The following is a 17,186-nucleotide window of genomic DNA, read 5'->3' on the forward strand; positions in this document are numbered from 1 at the left end:
CTTGTTAAGAAAACAATGCAAGCTTTGCTGGAATCCCTAGGTAAAATGATCTTCACATGCAGCTAAGTAAAGACAAGTACACCAAAACTGATGAAAGTAATCTGGTTGATATCCTTCCATATAACTCTGTGTGGATGTGTGTTTTCTGTGTAGGTCAATGGAGTTCAGCTGTATGGCAAATCACGCCGTGAGGCAATCACCTTTCTAAAAGAAGTGCCACCTCCATTTACAATGGTTTGCTGTCGGCGACTTTTTGATGACGGCAGTGAGTCTCTTGTGGATGAACCCACTGCGAGAGTTCCATCTCCAGAACCAAAGGTAGACTTCTCGTGGCATTCAGTTGGGTACAATGAAGATCACTTCACGTGCATGTGGTTCTGAGAAAGTAATTTAGCCTTCTAGAGAGAGTGTTTGTTTTCTTTTTTTGTTGTCGTTGTTTGGTCCAGACTTTTCAATCTTAATGTTTCTAAATATACATTTGTAGGTATTTAAACCCAGATTTTTTTAGTTGTCATCTGCAGTTGCCTTTGTGACTCACTTTGGGCTTGTAAGGGACTGCTGGTTTTTCAATGAGCGAGAGTTCATGTTTGCAGCAGTGTTACTTATACTTCAGTTTATGCAGGTTGAAAGGGAGAAACTTCATTGTACTATAAATACAAGGCAGGTAAATCACCAGTGCATGCTGACTATGTACATCCTATTCATCATTCTTACACTTAATAGGTGAGTGAGAGCTTTGAATTATACTAAATCACATCCTTGCCACCATTAGCTGATTACTTCCATGTTCTGAGTAGGTTTTTTTTATAGAACTGGAAAAATATTAAACTTAATGTTTCTTTCCATTGCAGAAGCTTTAAAGTCTTGAACTAAAGCTTGACACTTGTAATGGCTGTTCCTATTTATAACAAGTATTTACACCTTGATTTCTCATCTTTTCTGATCTAATTTCCTGGAAGGTAGGATTTCTGGGAGGAGAGTTAAAATGAAATATGGACGTTTAATGGAAGAGTAGAGTGTGCAACACCAAACCTTTTTGTAGAAGGATCTTTCCTTTGCGTACAGAAGTTGTTCCAGTGTGGTTTTGATGTTGTGTCTTATTGAAATCTTTCTACGTGCATACTGTTGTTTGCACGTCTTTGCCATGAGACAGTACTGGGTGAAAGGAGGTCTCTGATGAAAAGGAGTAATCCCAGAATATTTCTACTTTCTTCTGAGAAAATAAGACAAAACAGAGGAAGAAATCTTTCCTTTTGCCTCGTGGATGTGCTCTGTGCAGAGAAATAAAGTCAAAGCAGTGTGAAGTTGCAACTAATGTTTTGCCTGTGACATCGTGTTTTGATAGTTTGTAAGGATTTAACTGGTAAGATCAGTAGCTAGATTAAAACATAAGTTTTAAAAAACAAACAACAGCAACAACAAAAACACAAAAAATTAAGTATTTTGGTATATGTACTTGTATAACAATAAATGCATTCGGAAGTTGTCTTTACATGATGAAATTGAGCAACTTTGCTTCTTTCATAGTTTTTCTGCTGAAATGTAATAGTCAGAAACTGTTCTTTCAAGGTAGATGTGACTTGCATAGTTACAATTTAAGGACCATTTTTTGTCTACATATCAAATGCCACAAGTGTCAGTTCATGTCTAACATCTGGTCTTTCCAGTATGTGACTGTGGTTGCTTAAATCTTTTATGCTAAGATATTTATTTTTTCTTTATGCATCTAATGGGACAGCTGAAGTTCATCAACATGTAACAGGTTAGTAGTATTGCTACAACTAATTTGACTAACACAGGGATGCTTATATGCCAGGTTGGACCCCAGTGCTCAGGATGCTGTATATATCCAAGGCATCTAGTTGGAGAAGGTACAGATGTCTGAAGTGAAACTCATGGTGTTGGATCAAGTTCTACTTCAATAAAAATTCATATTTTAGGGCATGTATGAGTCTTTAATAGTAGTCCAATGTTGAATTAGTAGTGCTTGTAAATAACTGCAAAGCATAGAATGTGAACTAGAGTTCTTATTTTTTAGGTGAAACCTGAAGAAAACATTAATCCTGAGGAAGAAGAAGAAGAAGGGGAATTAGCGTTATGGTCTCCTGATGTGAAAATTATTGAACTGGAGAAAGACAAAAATGGTTTAGGATTCAGCATTTTAGACTACCAGGTACACCTTTCTGTGCCACTAAGCATTAAAAATCCTTCAATCTTTTTTTTTTAATATGTTGCCTCAAAATGTTTGGTGACGTAGATTACTGCGTAATCAACTTGGCACTTGGACCAAGAAACTGTATAGGGAAAAGTAATTCATTTTTAGCTTTAAAGTATAGTGTAGAGCTTGTTCTAAACCAGTCTGATTATTGGACGTGATAAAGTGCAAAGTCTTTAATCAAACTGTACCTCATAACTCCAAGTTTAAGGGCTAAGTGCTAGGGGAAGATTGTTTTTTGTTTTATTTCAACTTAGAATGACTTCTCAACTATGAGAGAACTTTCTTAGGTATTGCAATGTCATTTTCCATATTTAATGAGTCTTTTTCTCCCTCATTGCCTTAAAGCATTTTGTTCATCAAGTGCAGTACTAGCCTGCAGTTTGTGGTCACACACAAGTCCTATAAAGATTTGCCATTTCAGGCATTGAATCAAGCCATGAAAGCAAAACTATCAGATTTTAAAGGAAAGTTTATGAAGGTGGAGCTTTACCACAACTGTCCTTCACAGTCAAAAGGGAATGTCAGGGCTGACAGGTGAACTGGTGTAGCAAACTCACATTTATGTAAATACAAATATGCTTTAAATGATTAGTATAAGATTAGAGCTTGAAGAATCGAATTAATGTTTCTGTTTTGTTTTGTTTTTCAATTATGTTTCCCTGCTTGAACTTTTAAACTGGTATGCTGGCTATGCATTGACGTTCAGGAGCCATTTGTAGCTTAAAACTGGTTTCTCCAAGAAACACTTTGGAGTAGGTTATATATGTAACAATGGAGCTCTTTAGAAATTAACAGAGAAATCTTTAGTTGTGGGAAAATTCTACTAAAGGTCATTAATCCTTCTTACCAAAACACTGCTTTATAGAAACTGATCTGAAGTCAGAATGAAATGTTCTTAATTTTTCTTGTCAAAGTGACGTATTTTTAACATCTAGCCATCATACTTAGAAGGGAGTAAAATAGTTGGATCACTCCTCATAATAATATACACATCACATCTGAATGCTGCCTGAGTGTTGGAGTCTAATAAAACGTATTCAACTGTTACGAATAAATGTCAAGTGCTATAAAATTCAATTATATTTTTGATACAATACAACATGCGTTGGGAATGGATAAAAAAAAAATCTGAAGTATTATGCAAAACCATTAATTCTATATTTTACCAGTGTGATTTAAGATTACTGAAAATAGATCCTGTTAGTCATTTTCACTGACACATGTTGTGTTACAGTGCCAGCTTTACTGTAGAGTTGCTTGGAGTCTTTACAGAGCAGTAATACACAGATTTGCTTTTAAGTTCTCATATAATCAGAATTAATGAAGGCTTTAATAACAGGCTTTTTATTTACTTATTCACAGATGCAAATACATGAGCAATGTTGCGATACTTTCAGCTAAATTTAAATGCATTCTAATCAATTCTAAATGAGTGGTAAACCACTTAATCTCAGATCTTTATAATTTCAACATATTTATGTATAAAGTATGCTCTTTTGTTTGGGATTTGCCTCTTAGATCTTCTACTCTTTTCATCGTCTGCGGATTAATTTTTATATGGAGATGTCTGTGACTGTGCACTTATGTAAATACATCCATCGTATTCTTGAGTTCAGGGCAAAGAAAACAAATAATTGTCCATGCTAGATTGGAGAGGGCAAAAATTGATGTGGTTACTGGGAGACTGTTCAGAAATGCCAGAGGAAGGTTGCTGAGTTGCACAAAATTACAGTGGAGTTTTTAACTGTAGTTTAAAGGATCTGGAGATCCAACTCTGTTTTCGACGCTTCTTTTTACCCTTTTTAAACAGCAACACTTTTGAGATTCATACTTGGCTTTGCAAGAAGAGATTCATGCCTTGTGACAAATACACTGCTTGCACTTATGTCCACCATTCACTGAAAAACAACCAACAGATTACTCAAAACAAAGCAAAGCCAAGATGGATGTTTGCATGGCTTTGTGCCAGTGAGTTGTGTCAGGAATGGACCAACCTTTGTAGGCTGTCGTTCGTGTTGCTGGAGGCAGGGTGCAATGGCAAGACTTGCTGAGAGAATCCTGGAATGGCCTGGGTTGCAAAGGAGCACAATGCTTATCAGTTCCAACCCCCTGCTGTGTGTAGGGTTGCCCCAACTGGCAGACCAGGCTGCCCAGAGCCACATCCAGCCTGGCCTTGGATGCCTCCAGGGATGGGGCATCCACAGCCTCCTTGGGCAACCTGTGAACAGTGCATCACCACCCTCTGAATGAGAGGTGAGTCTGAACAGAAGGCCCTCTCATGCTTAGACTTGCACTGATTGACATTCTGTTATGGAAGCTTTAGGAAATGTACGTTTCAAGTACCCAACTTGGAGGTGATGTAACCGTGTTCTGGGTATTTTTAAGATCAAAATATTTTTGTAGCTGTTGGTTGAAATGGAACTTCATAAATAGCAGTAGGGCTTCAGAAAGTATTAGTAGGAGTGTTTAAATTAGCACAATAGGATAAAAACTGTGATGTGCTATTATTCTTTCTTACTTTCCACCTATGTCAAGTTATGATAATGTCTGAGGAATCCTATTGAAGTACCAGTGTATGCTGACCCACTCCAGTTCCTTCTTGTGGGAGAATGGCGACTAATGGCAACTGTTATCTGCAGGGTTTAAGAAGCCCTGAAATCCTGCTCATCCAGATGTGTTTGCACTGGGGTCTTTTGTGACAGTGAGCAGTGCCAGATGTGCTGCAGAAGTAAAAGAATGCCAAGAGACCAGGCTGCTCATGGTGCTGTGGAATTATCTTCCCACTGCCTTCCGTTATTGTGCTGGATATTGTGCTTCAGTTGTCTGAAATGCTGCAGTTCCCATGTCATGCTCTGAGAAGACAGTATTAATAAAAACTCTTAGTGAAGAAGAGTAGGCGTCCGAGTACTTAGAAAACTGAATGCTGAGATGGAGAAATTATTGCTCTGGTGCATGAATTTTTAATGGGCTGTCTTTCTAATAATGTCTCATCTATCAAATAAATGATAAGCATATCCCAAGTGACTTGCAGGATATTCCCAGAAATGTACAAGCATAATTCCAATGCCTATATATTTTAATGAACTAATTACAAATTAATTATACCAATTATGCATAATCAATACTATCACTACTTTGTCCCGTGTTTTCTTTCCTCTGTCTTGAGGGATTTAAGTGCTCAAGACAGAGCCTTCTCATTAATTAATTAAGGTCCTCTATGAAGGACTGTTCAGTTGTTTCTAAAACTTTGGGTTACTGTTAAAGAAACGGGTGAGATTTAGGCTTTTTATTATGAAGGCTGTATTTGTATACGATCCTATTCAGCTTCACATGATCACTGGATAAAAAGATCTTTTTTTCCTCTTTTGCTGAACGTCCTGATTTCTCATTATATAGCAGGAGATCTTAAAATCTTTGAAAACTGAATTCTTGCTGGCAAGGTTAATACTGGATGAGAAGGGAGGTGGATGAGGAGGGCTGATCTTGTGGTGTATTTCTTGAAATGGTCTATTTCACTGTTTTGTTGTTGTGTTGTTTCTTTTCTTTCCCTGGAGCGTTATGTCTTACTTAGAATAGCAAACATCAAAGAATTATTAGAATGAAATCTTCTGTGTATTTTTCTGTCGTCGCTGCTGTGTTGGCATCCTGTCAAAGCTAGGTGTTGCCTTTTCTGACTAACGCATAGGGACAGGGCTGCAGAGGGAGGTGCACATCCCTGCTGGTGGGCTCGATGTGCTGCCCTGGCTGATACAGCATCAGTAGCCCTGGGGGACCTCAGAGGAAGCAGCCTCCTTGCCGGCCGTCCTACCTTGAACGAGGAGCCTGCCCCATTCCTGGCCATTAAAAAGGTGTGCTGTTCGGTCCTCTGGCCAATTTCTCCACAAAGCAATATACTCTGCCTCCCTTAATTTCCCTGTAATTTCACTTGGAGAAGCTGCTCTCTTTTTTTTCACCTCTTAACTAACTTTTATGTAGTGTTGCTGGCGCAGTTAGCGGCAAGTGGGTCTTGATGGTGAGTGGGGGACCTGGTATACTGTTTGTTAAGTGCTTTGGGATCAACTGATGCAGAGGGCTACACCAGTAGATGTAAAAGCATCTGGCTTGTTAGTACCTTGTCCAGCCTGGAGCTAAACCTAACCAACAAGCCAAGAACTAAGCCGTCATTACTGAGACCCAAACCACCTTCTTACAAAGAAGCGGGAAATGGAAGAGGGCGTGGTGTGTCAGCAGGTTAAATACAGGAGGAATGCCTCATAAAACTAACTGCCATCGCAGGAGGTAGAGTGAGAGGAAGAAAAACTCACACACTTTGAGAGGTAGAAGTGGTGGCAATAGCAGCAAGGGCGCTTTGAGTAGCCCTGAAACTGTTCAGCAAAGACCCAGCGCATGCAGGCAAATAGATTCTGTCAGTAATGTTTTACAGAAATATTGGAAAAACCACAGGTAGCTGAATTGCAGATTTCTTCAGGCAGTATTGACCAGAAGGGAGCTTGAATGGTCTGATGAGCTTTTATCAAATTAAACAAAAAAGCTGAATGGACTTTACGTGAAGCTTAATTTACTGTACTTTGAAGTCAGAGTATTTTAAAGCAGCTGTTTTAAAGTGTGTGAAACTAGAGAGGATGAGGGCTGGAATAGAGAGGGCTGACGTTTTGCATAGCTCATGTGAGATGCTGCTTCACCGCAAGCTGTCCTTGAAAGCCAAGGCCCAGTGCTGGGTGCTGCCGCCCCATAGATCTGTGGGGTGCAGGAGCCTGCAGGGTTAGCTGTGCCAATGTGGGTGTGAATGACTGCCCCTGCATGCAAGAAGTGACAGGCATATCCACACTGCATGAGCCTTGTGCTACCCGGACCTGGAACAGCATGAATTGTCCCTGCCTTCACCCTCCTGGGTCAGTGCTTAGCGGGCTTTCACTTTGATCTAACCATAGGGACTCCACAATCTTCTTATTCCTGGGCTTATCTTCATTATCATTACCAGTATTTTCTTACTGTTGAACTAAAGTCTTTCTTGCTGCACATTCAGCAGGTTATGTTTTGCCCTTTTCCCAGGGAGCATGGGAAACAATCGTTTTCTTTTTTACAACAAAATCACTCGCAGTCATTCACAACAGGAAGTGAAGCAATTTAAGCGTCCCCAAATATCTTTTCTCATTTCTTTATGCCCCAAACAAACAGACTCCAGATGTAGAATTACAAAAAAGCAGTCTGACTTATTCGTAGAAGGTGGTATCCAACCAGATTATTCTTTTCTCTTTTTTGGACTGTCTGACAGCGAGATGGCTGGAATGCTTTGACGAGTTGCTGGCTAAACATTTGCCCTCTTGTGATAATTTGAGCTTTGTCTGTCTTGTGATAAGTTTGTTATGAACAAAGGAGCATATTCATGTCCTTGTTAAGCACATTTTCACCTGATCATGTGATGGAAACCTGTGGCTTACTAGCAAAAGCTGCACAGCTGTATTAAAAAGCAGTTTTACAATGGCTATCAGCTTGGTACTGGGAAAACTGATAAAGGCTGCTTTTCTCCCATCTCTACAACCCATCCACATTCATTAACATCAAAGTTCCGTAAGCCTCGGTACCGACTGTGTTGGTACTCATCTCACGGAGGATTTGCTTCTCTCCCCCTATGGGAAAGTTCTGCATCCTTTAAATCATATTAAGCTGCTTCATTTGTGAAATAATTCTTAATAGTGTGTCATGAATTGAATTCAATGTAGCTTTTTGAAAAATTCTCTTGGAATTCAGCTTAAATACTACTTTTCAGGATTGAAGTGCTGGTGAATGCAAGTGAGCACATTCCTGGTGAAGTTTCTAGGGTGTTCGTGATCACTGGTTTCCAAACCTCAGTACAACAGTACTAAAGGCACTGGGAGACCAAAAACCAGCTCAGTAAGAAATCGGAGAGTCTACGTACCTCAGCATGAGATACAGACAGGTGCACGGGGACAGATTGCTTAGGTAGAGCAGCTGAAGAACATGGATGCAGGAGGACACATTGGGGTTTGGGTATACCCTGAAGTTGGGCTTGAGGAAATCGTCAGCCTGACTTGGAGTGAGGAGGCAGGGAGGAATCTCATGCACAGAGTGGAGTGTCCTATGGGCAGCTGTCCTGCACAGACCTCTTGTGAGCTGCAGCAGACAGGGCTGCGAATGAAATCCGAGTCTGAGGAGAAACGGAGCGTTGCTCAGAGCTCCTGGTTTTCTTTGGTTTGTCACACATCCTTGAAATAAATGCTAAGCAGTGTTATTGTGAACCTTTATAAATGTTTTCCCTATTCTCCCATGTTCTACCAATCTGGTTGTTCTTTTTCATTTCCTGCTAGAAAGAATAGCTTTTAATAAAAACAAAAAAACCCCAAACCAAGGAAATTCATTATTATTCCACAGATGTCTTCTGCCAGCAAGAGAAGGCTAGAATTTAAAGGGCCAAAACTGTAGTTAGACTCTTCTATGATGAACACTTAGCAAGTCTCAGAAACGGTAAGAAAATTTAGACAAGACCAGAGGGAGCTCTGTAATCGAGTGCTGCTTATCTGAAAGCTGTACTGGTCTTTCAGTGAGTGTGTAGAAATGGAGGAGCATGTAAAAGTTCAACCCAGGCAGTTCTGAATCTGTTGCTCTGAACTGATGAGATTTGAGGGCTATGTTGATGGATAAATGTGAAGATTTCTGAAAACTCGTGGAAGTAATGAGGAATTCTGTTTTCTTGATACCTCACCCTTCTGGAAGGTGTCTCATCACCTAAATCCAAATAGTACTGTTGGACCCAGAGCTTTTCTGCCTGCTCTCCCTGCTTTTCGTAGTGGCCATAAAATTCTCAGCAACCCTTCTGCCCATCATTCTGTCTTCTCCACCATCCATACTGTTGCAAGCTTTCTTTGGCCCATGTCATGGTTTGCAGATCCTAATTGCAGGAAAAAAACAAATGTAATCTTCTGTCTCACTCTGCTTCTTTTGAAGTTTTTTCTGTAGCGAATTTTCCATCATTCGTGTGTTTGCTCTTCAGGATACAGGCTCTCCATGCACAGAGCTCTAGTCAGTGTGAACACACACACTGCACTGCCGCGGGCTAACAGTGTTGAGTTCAGTGCAGCTCCCTGATGGAAGTGCCTGCTTGGCTACCTGGGTGGACTGTTTGGATCTGAAAGCTGATCAGATTCAGTATGTGCGTTAAGACCACCAGCTGTAAGTTGTGCAGCTTGCAGGTTTTTCCCTTGGCGCGTTGGTATTTTTTTCTTTATTCCCACGCATCTTTATCCCTCCTTTTATCTCATCACACAGTGGCTTTCCTCCATTTCCTTATGAGTTCAGGGTTTTTTCTTTCCTTATCTCTATGGCTTTTCCCTGCAGTCAGCACTCAGTGTGTTTTTTCTGGAGCTGGAAGTCTGAAACTCTAAGCTATTAAGAGACTAATGAATGTAATCCCTGTGACTTTAGCTCTGTTGAGAGCAAATATGAAAGGTGGATGAAACCTTAAGTTGACTGAAAAGTTTGATAAATTAAAAGATAGTGACATGGGCATGAGTCCACTGCACAGTGCCACTTTCAGAACTGCCATAGTTAATGCCTATCTTTCATCTTATAATTTGAGGATAGCAGTAGAGAGCAAGTGCTTTTTCTTTTGATCGTTCTCTGGAGGCACTTTTGTCCCAGCTGCCTGCTGGGCAGATGAGCTCTGGCTGTGTGGTGCTTGCTGTAGCTCTGCCAGCCCTGCACTGCTTTGCGTGGCGGCCGGCCGCCGTGCTGCTTCTTGCTGCAGAAGGCCTTCAGATGGCAGGCAATGAAAGGCCATTGTGGGAAATCATTGTGCTGCTTACATTTACTGTCCTGTTATCTCTTCTCCTTTAGGTATGGCTCTGTTTTTCTGTTTTTGTTTTGTTTTTCCTCTTTGAGTTCCTGTTTCTTTGCTGACGTTTCCCACAACAGAAGTTTTGATTAATGCTGGCTCCAATCCTGAGCTTCTGAAATTCTCTGCTCTATTCCCTTACTACGGGTCAATAGTTATCCAGTGCTTCGCCTTATACCACAACGAAGTTCAGTCATCTTCCTTGAATGCCTTCCTGTATTTAAGTTTGTGTTGTGTTAGCACATTGGCTTGTGTTTGTTTGGTGCAGTCAGTGGCTGCTTATGTTGTGTAGACTTCTTTCTAAGTCGTCCTGCTGACTTCAGCCTAACAGGAGTGGGAGAGGCAGAAAGGAGTCTTAAATGCTTTACATTTATCTGCCTGCCCATGATACCTTGAATAACTTGAAGAACAGTGGGTCTAACAAAAACTGAGTGCTTTCTCACAGAAGGTTTTTTTAGGCCTTAGAGTGTCTTTGGCAGTTCTGAAGATCAACACCTGTAACTCTGCTGGTGGTGCACGACCAGAAGGTTTGGACCTGGAATCTCCTTGAGGCCACCTAAGGGAGGGAATTGGATTTCATTTCTCTTGCACCCTGCTGTTGGTGTGCATGCAGAAGATGGCTCTGTAAAGGCAGCGAGCCACGCTGCACAGAATGAGATGAGTATCAGGAATGCTATCGCAACGCTGAGCATACAGGTGGATGACTTTGTGCTCTGTTCTATCTTTGATCTACCTAAACAGTGAGATGAACATAGAGCCTGGTCCTTTTGCTTGTTGATGTTTGTGTGCTCCTGGTGCAGTATGCTGCAGTGCTGTGTTTGGGAAGCTCTCAGTCTGGTATCTCACTCAGAGATTGAGTGAGACTGCAGACTGGAGGGTTTTAAATATGTATATGTATGTTAGACCTGGAAGTGGTCCCATGCAAAATGTAATGAAGCTGAGCTGCTCTGACCTCTGAGCTCTAACATGTGTTTGTTTTGGCTCTTTCGCAAGTATACAAATTGGCACTTGTAAAATTGTTCAGATAAATCAAAATTGGTACAGGAAAAAAAGTTTCAAACTGTTTCTTTTGGGATTCTTTGCCATGCTATTTTTGATGTGTGTTTTCAGAGCAGTGTTTGTGTGGCAGCAGGCAGTTTGTTGCTCGAAGAAAGCTAAAACATTCTAGGAAGTCGGGCTAGCTGAATTTAGATCTTAAATGATGCCAAAACTAATATAGCCTGCAAGTGAGTGAGGGTGACTTTGTGCAGTAAATGTCAGTCACCCGCAGCTTTGCCTTGCATTTCCATAGGAGCCTTTAAAGCAGGAAAACACCAACCAGACCCCAGCAGTGCGGTAGCTGCCTGCACCCGGCGGAGCCCCAGCGCACCGCCTGCGGGCCGAGCGGCTCCGAGCTGCAGCCTGAGGGCGGGCTGTGGGCCGGACCCGTGCTGCCCTCTGGGGCCTGCGGAGGGAAGCTCAGCGCTCGCAGGGATGCCGACAGCCCGTTCTTTGCGTTTCCGTTTCCCAGGAAGATGGACCGAGGTGATTTGCGTTAGTTATGTTTCCAGTTGTGTTTCTCAAGGAGCTCCGGTCGCTGAGTGCAGACCCTGAGTGCGTGTGCCCAGCATCGCTGCTCAGCCCCCCGCTCAAAGCCACGTGAAATTACACACCCCGGCAGCGTTGCACATAGGACTCTGTTAACTCGGTGCTCCTGGGGCTCCTAACGTATTTCCAGAACTCAGGGTTTTAAGAGGCTCTGTGCAACCCTGAATGCAGGGATCCCAGAGGCAGCGACGGCCGCGGCCCCTGCCTGACTCTGAGTGCTGCTAAATGGATCCAGAACAAATGAGGCTCTGAGAAGGAAGGGAAAAATTTGACACCTCGACTCCAGGAAACGTTTGTGGATTTTGATGAGGAGCGGTAGGGGGAAGGGAAGAACTACGGTTCAATGCAGCTAAATATATGGTGTGCGAAGTATGAATAAATTGTGACTATTGTGAACAAGTTCATGTACTCTGTGACTGGCTCAGGAGAGCGACAGCTACAGCATCCCGGTTCCTCAGAGGGTTACATGGAGGCCTTGCATGGGCTGCTGCTCTGCACAGCAACGCTCAACTTTCAGCATTAATTCAAGTGGCAAATATTCTTTTTTAACACGTGATTGTTTTTATTTTTTGGTTTTTTTTTTTTTTTACTTTTCTAAAAAAGTTTGTATTGGTGCCTTAGAACAAGGAGGCTTTGTCACAAGGAGGCTTTAATTACCAGTCTGATTCCTTTTCCTCATTATTTATAAATATAGATTCCTTTGTGCAGTAAACAGAAGTTAAAAGTTGCCTTCTATACATTCCAGTCCTGGTTTGTGCCCATTCTAAGATGACCGGCTTACTCAGGGAGTGTGGAAAGATAAAAACTGCTTAAACTGTTGACGTTGTGCCACTTGTGTATTCTAGCAATGCACTGTTACAGCAACAGCTCTGGGTTTGGGTGGGGTGTTCCTTCCCAGCCTGTAACAACATCCAAGCCAGTAAGCAGACTGAAACACAGACCTGACTGCTGGTGACTGAAAATTGCTATTAGCTGGCTTGCCATAAGCCAGGTGAAATGAACCAGAAGCCTTCGGTAAATGTGTGCAGTCAGTGTTGCTCTGTGACCTCAAATGGCTCTGGCTGGTCTGTTAGCATGGATGTGGCCCCAGAGCCTGGCAGGGCTCTCTGCGAGTGAACTTCCCTCTTGCAGTTAGTATGGAAAGAAAGAATCTGTTTTTCAGCTGGCTGCTAGCACTGCTTTCTTTATTTAAAAAAAAAAAAAGAAAAGCCCACTCAGTGCCGTTGTACTCGCTGTTTACAAGATGTGAATTCATTGTTTGCAGTCTTGTTTTAGCAGGTGTTGTTCTTTAGGTGCATTTGGGCTTGAGTTTAAATCATATGCTAAGTTTGCAGAAAACCACTGCTCCTTTGTTTTGGTAAGAAAAGCACTGTGCAATCCACAGTTGTAGTCACCCTGAAGTTACAAAGAATATATAAAAAGGTTACACCTTCAAACTGAGTAGGTCTGTCTTCACATGTGGCTTTTGTTACATTTCTTGTGGCAATAGCATTGTGATTCACAGTCGTGGTAACAAACATTTGGGGTTTTTACAGCAGTGCCCGCATTACAGACTTAACCCTGTCACCGTGCAGTTTACGTTGCTCTTCTCTTCCTGTACAATAGCTCCCTCTGCTTGAAAACAGCAGAGTAATTATAACCCTTGCTTTGTGTTCACCTGATCAACGATTTTTAATACAGCCCTCTTTGGAAAGATTTCTTCCGCTGCTTTTTGTTCTGATATATTGGCCTATGTTGCTGCACATGAGGTGTTACAAAGCAGTGCTGATAACCGTGCTGCTCTCAAAACATTGCTGCGTGGGAACTGTGTGCATTTGCAGGAACTCGGTCATTTTTCATTTTAACGGGAGGATTAGAGTCGGTTGGAACACTTCTTCAGCTGAACTAAATCTACCAAAACACACTGATTTTACTATTGCCAAAATGTTCTGATTTCAGTGGAAGTTCAGGTGAAAGCAGGACTATTTGTCATCAGAAGCGTGAGGGTTACGCCTCTGACCTTGAGTGTCTGTGTAGGAGAAGCTGATGGCAAGATTCCCACGTACTGTTTAATTGATTCTGATTGGGAACCAAAAGAAAAGAAAAACTTTGGATCAGACCGAACGGGATTTGAACCTGGTTCTCCCACATTCTCAGTTAGTGCCATAATTATTGGACCAGTCATTCACTTGCAAATGTTTTGTCAGCTTATCTGCATCAGTAAAGATGAGTGCTGGTTTTGTTTTGTTCAATTATCATTTTTTTTAAATCAATATAGCTAAGCCAGCAGAAGTCATAGTATAAAAGCTGTTGTGTCAGCAAAGGTGGAGTTTTGCTGAGAGCGCAGTCACCCTTTTAGGGAGCAGGCACAAACCTTGCTTGCCATGGCAAGATGAACCCGTGATTGAAAAATAAACTTGCTGGGTTAGTTCTATTAGCAAGGCCTTCCTAATGTGAGCAGTCCTCCTTGCGTAAAAACAGCTGTGTTAATGTGGTCCTGATTTTGCAAAGAAGCCTAAAAGGTTATTTTTATTTTGTGTTGGAGAAAACCCCCCAAATCAAAAACATCTCAAAGGTCTGTGTTAAATGGAGTGTTTTGTCCTGTGCTCTGCTGTCATCAGGATGCTTGGGCACATGGTTAGGAAGGGCAGGTAAAGCAGGCTGTGTGTATACAGGGCAGCAGGAACATCACATTTTCAAAATTTAGCTCTTTTAAAGCAAATCTTTCTTTTTTTTTAAAATCTTCTTGGAACCTTTGAGCTTTTTGGGACTTCTGGCATTTTTCTTTCTCATCATTATTACTATTTTCTTTCTCAAGTAATTCCCAAGGCGTGCGCAGAATGTGAATCGCTTGGTGTTTGAACCGAACGAAATCCTCTCTGCTCTGCATTGCACAAGGCAGGTCTGAGCACCAGCAGTCAGGCAGCCCATGTGTCCTGGCACTCGTTCAGTAGGCAGAACACCATTGTGCAGCAGAAGGAGGTTGCTGGGCTTGATTACTGAGACATGATACCAGCAAGGAAGCCTCTTCCTACGGCGCGGACACCTAGTGCTTGTGGAGATTATAAAATGGGGGGATTAAGCAGGAGAGCAGGAGAGAGTTATTACTAGTTATTACTGTATTACTTGAGTTCAGTTCCAGCATGGCTCTTCCTGCTGAACTCCAATTTCGCTCCTCTAATTTCAGCCAATTTGCAGACATTACATTCTTTGCCTCATATATTTGTACATACCTTAAACAAAAAACGTTCACTTGGAAAGCAGCGTACAGTTATATGCAAGAGAAAAACATTCCTGTTTTCAAATTAACACTGAGCTGTAAAGTCGTGGTGGTCTTTGTGACTTGAATTTTGCCTGTTTGGATCCTTCCCGTGTGCTGAATCAGATGCAAGTCCTGAGGAGCAAAAATAGTACCTGATTATGCTTTTGAAGTCATACTGCGTGCAAGGAACATTTCTGAACTTTATGAGCTCTTAGCAAAGGGGAGAAGAAGGGCTTGTAATTAAAAAATAAAAGTAAAATTAAAGTCTGTGTTTTCCTGCCACAATATAGTTACTTTGGATTATCTCATTGGATTGAGAATGGATTTTTAAATGAGACTGAATATATTCTAGAAATGGTACCTGACACAATGCAGAGGTAAATACTGGGGGGAAAAAATGTATGAAAAGTGGTGTCTTTGCATCAATTTACAGTCTCTCCAACGTGTATAATATTGCCTACTTCATGTTCCTCCTTATTCATCACTGCAGTGTTCTGTGTCTTCATTAATGATCTTGGTTACTCTTCTGTAGCTGACCCTCTGTTCTCAGGGAAGCTTCACAGATAAATTGATTTCTACGTGTTGTCTGCAGATTTCACAAAGCAGAAATACTGCGGTGGTTCAGCAAATGCACAGTGCTGCTTCTTGGATGTTGTGACTTTAATTCTTTAATAACTTTAATTAAATTTCTGATCTTGCAGTGATTTTTTTTTTTAGACAAATTTAGCTGCCATGAAGCTCTTGAATTGCAAGCAGGATGGTTATTTTATGTAATGCTAACACAGAACAGACTGGACAGAGGGCTGTGGACGAATGCCAGCGTTGTTCTTCTATTTCCAGGTTGGCCTGGTTGTTTCTCTGCGTGTGAGAAGAAGGCAGGCAGGGCATCAGCGAGCTTTAGAATTTAAAATTTCTTAATGGATTAAGCAAGGGACAGAGTATCTTCCTGCTGTAAACCTTTCTTTTTGTAATCTTCAGGCTGTGGCCGTATTAGCAGGCAGTCCTTTTTGCAGGCGTTGGGAAGCTTCAATTTAGTTGCATAAGATGAGGAACGTGCTTAACTCCTCCTTATACGTTGGAAATAATCACCACCTTTCTGGGGCTTCTTTTTCAGGATCCCCTGGATCCAACGAGAACAGCCATTGTGATCAGCTCTTTGGTGGCAGGTGGAGTAGCTGAACGTGGTGGTGAGCTTCTACCCGGTGACCGCTTGGTATTTGTAAATGGGAAATATTTAGACAGCACAACTTTAAAGGAGGCAGTAGAGGTGTTGAAATCTGTGCCCCCTGGAAGAGTTTCTCTTGGAATCTGCAAACCGTTGGTGGTAAGCACTTGGGTTTTTTCTCTCTCATTCTCTGATGTGTTTCAAATGAGGAGTGTAAATTCAAGTAGAAATTTTTTTTCTGGAATTAGGGTTTAGCAACAGACAAGAGTTTACTTGAGGCTGCAGTGTTGCTTTTTAAGGGCAAGCAGACACAATTAATTGAAGCAAAGCACCGTCTGATCGAAAGTGCTTGTAATTCAAAATGGTAGCAGAGTGGTGAAATGAGAATGTAGGGAGGCCATTCAATAATTTTTTTTTCCTTTTCTGAGATAGTGATATTTCATCCTTTGTATGCTTGTATTTGTCTTCCCTATGTGTTTTTGAAACTATATATATATATATATATATATATATAAATATATCTCTCTCTAAAAAGAATAAAGACTGTTCTCTTCACCTGTTCGATCTATGACTTTTTTTTTATCCTTCTGTAACTTTTTCCAGCTTCTTTTCCAATGGCTGTTTCTCCCTCTTCCATTTAGTTGAAAAATGTGAACTTTTAGGTTTTTTGTTGGTGTTGTTTTCCTGACTTAACATTTTGATCACTTTGCTTAGGGAGAAAGCAAAGAGGAGAACGTGCATAGTATGGATACCAGCAACATGGATACCAGCAACATGAAAACCAGCCCTGGATCTCCAGAGTCAAGAGATAATACCAATTTCTCAATAATCCTTGAAGCACCACAGGTATTTGTTTATTCTTTTGGTTCAGCTGAAGTTTATGGAGACAGGAAATAACATCTTACAGTCAGAAGATAAAATAGTCTTCAGGTAACATTTCAGTTTTGGGTACACTCCAGGATGGATTCCCTGTAAAATAGATACTAACAGCTGTTGGTTTACTAATTGCATTGTGGACACCAAGCTTACCGTTGCCAATGCAGTTCCTAGACTGTCTGATCAATTTTACTAACTCATTAAAATACCTTGTGTTATCTTGGTTATGAAATGGGAATGCTACAGC

The 17,186-nt window shown here is 41.3% G+C and overlaps 1 protein-coding gene across 8 annotated transcripts in view; it reads left to right on the forward strand.

Moving 5' to 3' along the window:
* The window catches only part of PATJ (PATJ crumbs cell polarity complex component), a 142,848-nt gene that overhangs the window by 35,705 nt on the left and 89,957 nt on the right, over positions 1–17,186 (forward strand). For all 8 annotated transcript variants that reach the window (XM_042873695.1, XM_042873694.1, XM_042873691.1 and 5 more), the window contains 4 exons: positions 154–318; positions 2,039–2,173; positions 16,013–16,222; positions 16,778–16,909. In XM_042873695.1, the coding sequence (XP_042729629.1) occupies positions 154–318; positions 2,039–2,173; positions 16,013–16,222; positions 16,778–16,909 (642 nt within the window). The remainder of the gene's footprint in view (positions 1–153; positions 319–2,038; positions 2,174–16,012; positions 16,223–16,777; positions 16,910–17,186) is intronic.

Source organism: Lagopus leucura, unplaced genomic scaffold (genome assembly GCF_019238085.1).
Source record: "Lagopus leucura isolate 7727_CA_CO unplaced genomic scaffold, USGS_WTPT01 Super-Scaffold_100009, whole genome shotgun sequence".
NCBI classification, from domain to species: Eukaryota; Metazoa; Chordata; class Aves; order Galliformes; family Phasianidae; genus Lagopus; species Lagopus leucura.